The sequence below is a fragment of the Austrofundulus limnaeus genome, unplaced genomic scaffold (assembly GCF_001266775.1).
Source record: "Austrofundulus limnaeus strain Quisiro unplaced genomic scaffold, Austrofundulus_limnaeus-1.0 Scaffold165, whole genome shotgun sequence".
NCBI classification, from domain to species: Eukaryota; Metazoa; Chordata; class Actinopteri; order Cyprinodontiformes; family Rivulidae; genus Austrofundulus; species Austrofundulus limnaeus.
The window spans coordinates 937,914-947,285 of NW_013952567.1; the positions used below are offsets into that span (position 1 = coordinate 937,914).

At 38.3% G+C, this 9,372-nt stretch overlaps 1 protein-coding gene across 3 annotated transcripts in view; it reads right to left on the reverse strand.

Moving 5' to 3' along the window:
• Positions 1–5,461: 5,461 nt before the first annotated feature.
• The window catches only part of LOC106523763 (Scm polycomb group protein homolog 1), a 16,019-nt gene continuing 12,108 nt past the window's right edge, over positions 5,462–9,372 (reverse strand). For all 3 annotated transcript variants that reach the window (XM_014017304.1, XM_014017306.1, XM_014017305.1), the window contains 7 exons: positions 9,063–9,189; positions 8,661–8,861; positions 8,396–8,566; positions 7,903–8,025; positions 6,858–6,989; positions 6,558–6,691; positions 5,462–6,385 (listed from right to left, as the gene is read on the reverse strand). In XM_014017304.1, the coding sequence (XP_013872758.1) occupies positions 6,266–6,385; positions 6,558–6,691; positions 6,858–6,989; positions 7,903–8,025; positions 8,396–8,566; positions 8,661–8,861; positions 9,063–9,189 (1,008 nt within the window). In that variant the 3' untranslated portion in view covers positions 5,462–6,265. The remainder of the gene's footprint in view (positions 6,386–6,557; positions 6,692–6,857; positions 6,990–7,902; positions 8,026–8,395; positions 8,567–8,660; positions 8,862–9,062; positions 9,190–9,372) is intronic.

The following is a 9,372-nucleotide window of genomic DNA, read 5'->3' on the forward strand; positions in this document are numbered from 1 at the left end:
TGACATGGTAAGCTCTATGTTTTATATTCAATTAACGTATGATCCGATTAGTCGACTAATCGAATAAATAATCAGTGATTAATCGATAATTAAAATAACCGTTTGTGGCAGCTCTCCAGGAGACTAGCTAAAATCTAAAATTAGTGGAAGGTATCGAAAAGTAGCATAAGAAGATAAAACAGCAATGTGCTAAAGCAGATACAAAAGAGAACTATGTATTTTTATGTGAGAACTATTTGTGAAAAAAGTTAAATGCTTAAAAAACACATGGCATAGCACCCATTTCCTGAATGAACAGAACAATTCGATAACTGAGTGGCTAAAAAGGCACAAATTCAGAAAAGAATAAAATAACTACAGAATTTGCATTTCCTGCGAACATATGGTGTGAATGCTAAATGCTGAACGACTGTTGCTGAATAGCGAAAATATCCTAAAAATAGATTTAAAACAGTAGCTGAAATTAAAACAAATAAAGAAAGCACATTTGCTGAATTAAGCTGTAAAAAGCTAAAATTATCACATAAAGGTGACATTAGCCGAAAAAAGCTCAAATTGGCTGAACAGTAGCTAAAACCTCAAAATCAGCTAAAGTCTGCAGAAAGCTGCTGAAAGAAGCGTAAAAAATATTTAGCTGAAGAAAAGTAAGTCAGAATGATAGCTAAAAAAGTAAAACAAAGCTAAAATCAGCTAAATATCAGCCAAATGAAGCAGAAATTTGTCCAAAGGAGTTTAAAATAGCAGAACCAGAACAAAAGGTGAAAGTACAGTAGATACTGTATATACACATTTTCAGAGGTTTTAAGGGTGTTGAAGTCAGCTCCATTCATTTTCAATGAAAAAATGGCAGAAAACTAAATATCTCAAAAAATATAAATTGCTGAAGTAATAGCAGTCATAGCTGGAATGTCCTGAAGGAGCTAAACATTTTGATGCATAATGTCAAAATAGCACAAAAATTGCGTAATGAGATGTATGTGCCAAAAAACATGGACCTCAATAGTGTGGATGTTTTATAAGCATTCGTACAATAATATTAGAGGTTTTTTTTTTTTGTTAGTTCAGGCTTATTATCAAAGTATCTAAGACAGCCATCTGAATTAATGTGATGATCATTTGAAGAGAGACATTTTGTGGTTTTCAAATGTACACCAAGACTCCCATTTCCATTTCAAACCTGGCTTCAGAAGGACATTCTGAGAATTCTGGTTCTCACTGAGGAGAAGTCTCTCAGACTGCGTTCACAATAGTCTGCYGAATGCAACATGCCAAGCTTGTTCAGCAGAAAATGTGGCATTTCTGTGCCATAACACGATACCTACAGACCTGGGAAAGTCCTTTTATTCTCACAGGTATGTATGCCTCAGCTGCAAGCTCTGCAAAACTTCCATTTACACACAACGAAACTCTTTATCTGATGCAGACAACGCAGTGACAGTAGGACAGAGGTTTGCAAGGCATTAATTGTAAATATCGGGCAGGATTTTCCCAAGTATGATTCTGTGTGGCAATAGCAACAAAACCATCAAAACAAGAGCTGTTAAATAAAATCCCACAGTCATGTTAAGAACTACGAAGCCTGACTTCACAGCCCTCGCAAAAAACAACATGCATCACAAGGAGCTGTTATTTCTATAAATAGTACAGGCTTGGTCCAAAACACACTGGCTACTATTACACATCAACAAGCTCAGGCATCAGCCACGAGCTCCCCGCTCGTCACATGTGTCAGAGCATAACAAATACAGCACAGATTGTGTGTGTGTCATATGCTCTCGCACACACACAGCAATGCATTCATGTTTCTAACTAACTGTAACGGATTTGGTCACCGTTTTCAACACTTTGCGGTACGCTTTCCTGTTTTGAGTCACAGGGTGTGGTTAGACCTTTCTGTCGGGCGCAGAGTTGCTTCAGTTGAAGTAAATCTTGGCCCACGTGTTCAGTAGACTTGTCACTTGTGGATGAGAATAACAACATTTACCAGAAACAGAAATGGATGACAGGTAATCGTACGAGAAGGTCTTTAATGTGCCTGTCTGCTCAGAAATGTTTTAATCAATAAAACCTTGGTCGCTGCTGTGCAGAAATGATGCCGTTGTTTGGAGAAAAGGAACACAAGCTTTGACTATTTGACTTTTAATCAACACATTTATGTATAAAATAAAATGAATCCTTCATGCTCATTCATGTCCTTACCTTTATCATGTTATGATAAACTGSGGTTCTGATTGGATTAAACATGATTAAACAGATTTAATAAAATWACAGACTGTAGCCACCTTATTTAAACTATGCGAATAAAAACAGTAATATCTTACCTGTTATAGATAACTGTGAACAACCCCAGTTTGGAGGAATAGAGTTTAACTCTGACCAATCTCATGAGCTAATGAGACCAAAGCATATTACTGCCATTTTTAAACAACTTCAGTTTGAAACATTTATTAGCAGTTGCTCATATTGTACAGTATTTTAGAATGGTAAATGGCTTGAACTTGTATAGCGCCTTATCAAGTCCACTTGGACCCCAAGGCCCCTTGACACTTCAGACATTCACCCATTCAAACACATTCACACACTGATGGCAGTAAGCTACAGCCACAGCTGCCCTGGGGCACACTGACAGGGATGGGGCTGCCATGCACCGGCACCACCGGACCTTCTGACCACCATCAGTAGGCAAGCAGGTGAAGTGTCTTACCCCAAGGACACAACGACCGAAACYGCTGGACGGGGGATCAAACCGGCAACCTTCCAGTTCCAGGACYACCCCCCTAASCACTCCACCACAGCCGTCCCACCATTAGTCAAAATAGAAGTCCCTACTTAGGCTTATTCTGGCAGAAATAATAGGAAATTCCCACATGAATTGCCACAGAATGCAGCAGAAATGCTATAGCAACTATACTTAGTATAAAAAATTAAGGAAATTTGTGTTTGGTAGATTATTTCTTTGTTGTAACAAGGCTTTTTGGCAACAAATCTTATCTGATTGGCAGCCCCTGGGYTACCAAAAGTTCAAAACAAGTGTCAATAGCAACAACAAAACAAGCTGTTTGGCAGAGAAGATGGGTTGGGAACCATGGAGTCTCATCTCTGCTCTATGCAGATGATGTGGTTCTGTTTGAGTCTTTGGACCAAGYCCATCAGCGTGCACTGGGGCGGTTCGCAGCCGAGCGTGAAACGACTGGGATGAAAGTCAGTTCCTCTGAGGCCATGGTTCTCGACCAGAAAAAGGGTGGAATGCCCCCTTTAGCTCTCTGCCCCAAGTGGAGGAGTTTAAGTACCTGGGTGTTTTGTTCAGAAGTGATGATAGGATGGAGTGGGAGATGGATCGACGAATCAGGGCCTCGTCCTCAGTAATGAGGGCGTTGCTTCACTTGATTATGGCGAAGAAATAGCTGAGTCGAAAGGCAAAGCTCTCAATTTATTGGTCTGTCTTCGTTCCAACCCTCATATGGTCATGAGGCGTGGATCATGACCGAACGGATGAGATCCCAGATACAAGCTGCTGAAATGAGCTTCCTGTGTAGGGTGGCCGGGCTCAGCCTTAGAGAGAGGGTGAGGAGCTCCGTCATCCGGGGGGAGCTCGGCGTATAGAGCCGCTGCTCCTCCACATCGAAAGGAGTCAGTTGAGGGGGTCTGGGCATCTGATTAGGATGCCTTCTGGACGCCTCCCTTTAGGGGTGTTCCAGGCACGTCCCACTGGTAGGAGGCCTCAGCGAAGACCCAGGACTCGTTGGAGGGTTTATGCATCRTCTTTGGCCTGGGAACACCTCGGGGTCCCCCAGGACGAGCTGGAAAGTGTCGCTGGGGACAGATAAGTGGAAGAAGATGAAGATGTCAGAGAAGATTTGACTTTTTTTTTTCATGTGCACAACCCACATACTCATCTCAACTGCTCATCCCACATGTGCATATTCCTTACAAATGTGGTAACTTTTAAAAGGGAAATGAACAGGTTTTACAATGTTATAAGATAAACAAAAAGCAATCAAGCACAAACTTCCTTACTTTTTGTGCTACACATGATTCTATGTATTTTGTGTGTCTAATGACATAAAGTTATATTTGAAACACACAAACTTAAATCATGATGGTACCGTTTTACCGTGTGACATTTMATTTGCCAACCTTAAGCTCTGGAATCATTGTTTATATGAATTAGCAAGCTCAGAATCCTGCTGACTCTGAACTGAGCCCACTGAAATGTTGTGATGTTGTGTTGCTGCCCAAGGCACTAGACATTTTACTGACACTGCAGGTAGAACATTTTGGTAATGTTGGCTGTTTCTGCTGTATGTTCAGGATCACAGATGAGCTTTATTACTGGAAAGCAGCTGCTTAATTCACACACAGGCTCATTTGATTTGTTTTCTTTTTTACCTGGACATTTTAATCAGAAGCTAACAGACTGCAAGTCTGATCATTTGAGGTTGATTAAAGACATTTACTGATTTCATTATAAACTTAACATCATAATAAAGTTATTGTTGACCCAAAAAGATAGATTGTAAGCACAAGTTTCATGTACAGTAAAAAGGTATAGGCTTACAGAATACAAGTTAAAATCCAGATTTATATATAATTGAAATTTTGTGGTGGGAATTTGTAATATTTAATACAAACCTTTGTTTTGACATAGCAAAATCAGCCTGGTGGACAGCTAATTACAGAGGTCATAAAATATTTATTAGATTTTTTGACAGTTTTGTTATTGTTTAAATATTACCCTCTTTCAAGTATTTTTTTCTGAATTAATGTAGCAAGTTTGACACCTTTTTTTTTCCCTCAAATGACTTAGTCAAAAGCTGCTAATTTCTTTTTGTTAAGCCTGCCAGAATGCAAACGACCAATTTATTGTTCATCATTTCGAAGTCACTCCTGGTTCAATAGGCAGCTTATGTAAGTATGATGTAAAAACCTGAAGCATTCTTTGCACAAACATTTTAAATGGCTCTTCAATCAAGCAGGAAACATCTTGTATGTAAAATTAGCCGTATTTGCATAATTATGGGTTTAGAATTTCTTGCTGAAGGAGCAGCCACAGCTTTGTCAGGGGAAAAAAGGTAATTGAACGCTGGGAAGAATAAAAAAACACCTCAGACACAAATTATTTTCTCATTCCTAAAACATACCTGAGGGGGATTATTTTTAAAGCTGAAATTTAACGGAATAACTCAGGAGAAAAAAATGGATGAAACACTAATAATGGAAACAACCACATGAAGTAGCTACATGGTATAAAAATATCACATGATCACACTGAGACAAGCAGATGGAGAGATGGCCACCCATGGTACTGCATCAGTGAGTTTTGGGAGAAACAACAAGGAAGAACAGAATGAAAAGTGGACATGTTAGTGCTGCCCCCTGCTGGTGACCTATGCTTTGCAATTAAACTCAAACGATTAAACTTGTTTGTTTGTAATCAATAAATCTTTACAAAATGGCCCAGGAACGTTAACAGATAATTTAATTTAAATATTGAACAAAAAAATTGTGCAACAGATTTAACAGAAAAGAGTTAACATTACAGAATTATACATTTATTGAACATGTTGAGTATGAGTTTTTTTATTTTTACATAAAAACAGTATTATAGTATAAAAACTAAAAAAGTACAAATAACATACATGACAATGTATTGTAAACATTCAGAACAAGATAATAAAACTGATTCCTTGTGGCAGTATTTTTAGAATAAAGGTTTATCATTTAACACTTATAAAACATGTTATTTRCCCACCATGATTTTATCATGTAATTGCAAAAGGTATACCTCAAAGTGAGACCATAGAAAATGTCCCAAATACTGGGATGAGTGTTTCCTTTCTTTAGGGTTTCTGCCCTTTTCACATAACCCAAAACACATTTTATTGAAAAATACTAGTCCATATATTCATGAAGTAAAAAATATGAAATGTACAGGATAAATGTAACTTAGTGTTATCAGGCTGTAAAACCTTAAACATTTGAAATGGCCACATGAATCTTCAAGTTATACTAAAATGCAAAACAGTCAGTGGATAATCTCACATATCCCGTGCTGCCTTGGAGTTGGATTGTGCTACACAAAATGAACATTCCTCATTATATGAGGCAAGAACAAAAAGAAAACGGAGATCAGAGACAGGGATTAGCAGGAAGTTGCTACACGTGAGCCGTCAGTATATGTCTGATATGAAGTGCATGCTATACTGACTCTAGAAAAGGGAGTTGGGGTGGAAGAAAAGTCCTTTTAAAGGTTGCAGCTGGGTCTTCATGCTCGCTTGAGTTTGTCGATGTGGAAGGTGAGTTTGAGGGCGGGGCCTAGTTTCAAACCCATGTATTTCATCATCACCTCACTGCGCAGCAACAAGAGGGCTTTACCGTCAATCTCCTGAAAGGAAAGAAGAAACCAGTGTTTGTTTTTTTTGCAAATCCACCCAAATAGGTCGCACTTAAAGTACTATACAAAACACGTTTTATATGTTCTGTCTACTGGAAGAGTTCAAGTGGTACATATAAGTAAAGTTATTTTAAAAAAGTACCAGATCCTGCTGTATACGTACATGTTTTCTAAAAAGGTCAGCATGTGGAGCCAGAACGGGGTCAATATCCCGAATATATTTCATGACTTCCTCTACAGTCCACAGATTTGGATCCTGACCGCTGGGTCTGGGGCCTTCTCGAAAACTGCCTGAACCTGCAACAGCAAAAGCCCAGATTTAAATCCTCAAAAACACAGTCGGTTATTTAGTTGGTCCTATTGGTTGGTTCATATTTCTTTTGTAATGAATGGTTCATTAAAACACTACATCTGTCACTGAAGTTTGAAAGCCTTGTCTTTAGCTTTAAGCTAATCCTCCTACCCGTAGAGTTGTTATGATGCAGCAGCTTGGAAGGAGATCTGAGACCAGGTGTCAATCCTGGCAAATTTGGAGAGACGGTAATCTTCTTTAAGTGCTCTGGTGCTGCAACACTGTTCTCACTGAGAGACTCACCTGTGGATGAAACAGAAGCCTCGTCAGTAACATAAAATAATGGTGCAGATTTGAAATGGAGAAAGTCGACTCCACACAGTAAAAACAGATTGATCACAGTAAAACTGCTTTAACAGCACAAGAATAATAGTGATTTGTGAGTGTGTTATGCTCTTCAGTAAAAGTACACGAGTGTTTTAAGAGGGGATGTTAGCTTTTTATAGAAATCTCTTCAAATATTCCATTAGCTTAATTAAAATTAAAGGAAATTGGAAGATGATTAAATGATTAACCTCTGCTCCAAAACMTAATACCACTCCATCCCCAACTATGGGAGCATGTGTTTTAACTACCTCTTTTATATGATTATTAAAGCTTAACTGGACAAGTCAGAGCAGTCATATTTGAAAATTAAACACCTTACATAAAATGTAGTAGATTAGGAACTCGGAGGTGCTTATTATATACACCCACCTCATTACCACTAAATCTATTGTATTTGGAAAATATAATAAAACCTAGAGCTGATCCCAGCAACACAAATAAAATCGTTGGGAAAGGTTACCTTTTCCGCATTACTCARCCTTTTAATTACATTTTTCTGAGATAACTATATTACACATATTTTGTATATAAAAACAAGGTTTCTGTTATAGATTCACATAAGTAAGTAAAGTTTTATTTATAAAGCGCCTTTCAGAGAAATATATTCACAAGGTGCTGTACAACCATGAACAGTATAAAATGATGGAAAGAATAAAATGAAACAGAAAAACATAATTACACATAAGCAACGAAGAATTGAAACATCAAATCAAGAAATTAATGTCAAAAATTGTAAATCAAACATAAATATAAATACAAAACATAAATATTTAACAAAACATAAATATAGGGAAGCACAAGGGACATAAAACTGTATTAATCTTCTTACCATTAGTAGAGTGTCGAGGGATTTTTGCTAGTTTCTGAGACAGGGGACCGTTGAAGTCCTGATGGAAGCGCTTGGTGCTTTGGACTGAGCCTGTGGTCAGACTGTTTCCAAAACTTCTTCTCTCTAAAATCATCATAGAGGAGAGAAAAACAGCTGATATACTGTAGCCAGAGGCTGTTGTGCTACATAAAGATGGATGGAAGAAGCTGAATGTGATAAAGATACAAATAAGTAGACCAATCTCTATCAAGCGTACAGTAAGTGTAAAAAATTTAAATAAAAAAATTCCATCTATGAATTTTTCTGCCTAATTGCCAATCCAAAAATCTAAATACCAGACCAGATAATCTGCATCTAGTGACAACAATACAAATCAGAAGATTGCTTTAACTACACAATTGTTGGCTACCTCAAAGTCAACAACAAAATGCTAAACATTTTCTGGGCCTAGATGTAATTGAGAATACAGAATTAAAGCTCAGCTGTTTCTGACCTGTAGTGTATGAGTGACTGTCATAGTGCAGATTTCCTCTGGCTACAGGCTGGCTGCCAAACAGAGGGTCACAGTGAAGGTTGTGGCAAAGTTTTTCCAGGAAACGGAGGACGTAGGTGACACTGCTGACTGTAGGGAGCGTCAGGGTGTGCTGCTGCTTTTCAAAAAATGCTGGACAATGCACAACAGAATAAAAAGAATGGTTAATAAAAGTTTCTCTTCAAATTTTAGCTTAAGGTTTTTTGTTTTTTTTAACTATCCTCACCTGAAATGACCTCTCCMCCTTGCCCAGGCTTGAGGCAGGAGAAAACAGTACCCTGGTTGTAGGCAGAGTCCACACAAGCCTGAACACACTGCTGAAGAACTGAGGAAGCTCGACCCGGACCAAAGTGATCTGGAAGGTGCTGGATTCGCCTCTGGTCCAGGTGGGGTCCCACTTTGCCGWACTTATTCAGGTACACACAAACTATAAAGACAAAAACTCACAGGCTCAACATGGACCGATATATTTTGATTTAGCTCTACTTCGATGTCAAATTGCTGAACTTCTCTATTATCTGTGTTTTGCAGCTAAAACATTACGTGACAAACTGAGCCAGTCTTTGATCCATTTATCATTTCAAACTATAACACAGGGAATGATAATGTTTTCTGCCCTGGACCGTACCAGTGGGAGCCTGTAGTGCAGAGTTGGGGATGGTGGCGTTGTCTTGGGGTACAGTGCTGATGTCGGGCTCTGGGGTGCTGCTGGTGGGAGATGTGGGGACTGGATTGGGTATCACTCGTGGTTTTCTCTGTTTAAACATACACATGATCAAATTTTACAGCATTTGGTGTTTCAGTTATAGAACACAATCAGCAAACAAACATATTTATTATAATAAAGTATAAAGTGGGATTTGCATTTTTTGATTTTTTTTTATATTTTACCAAAATAAAAGTCTAATAAAATGTTGTGCACTAGAAAACAGAAAGAC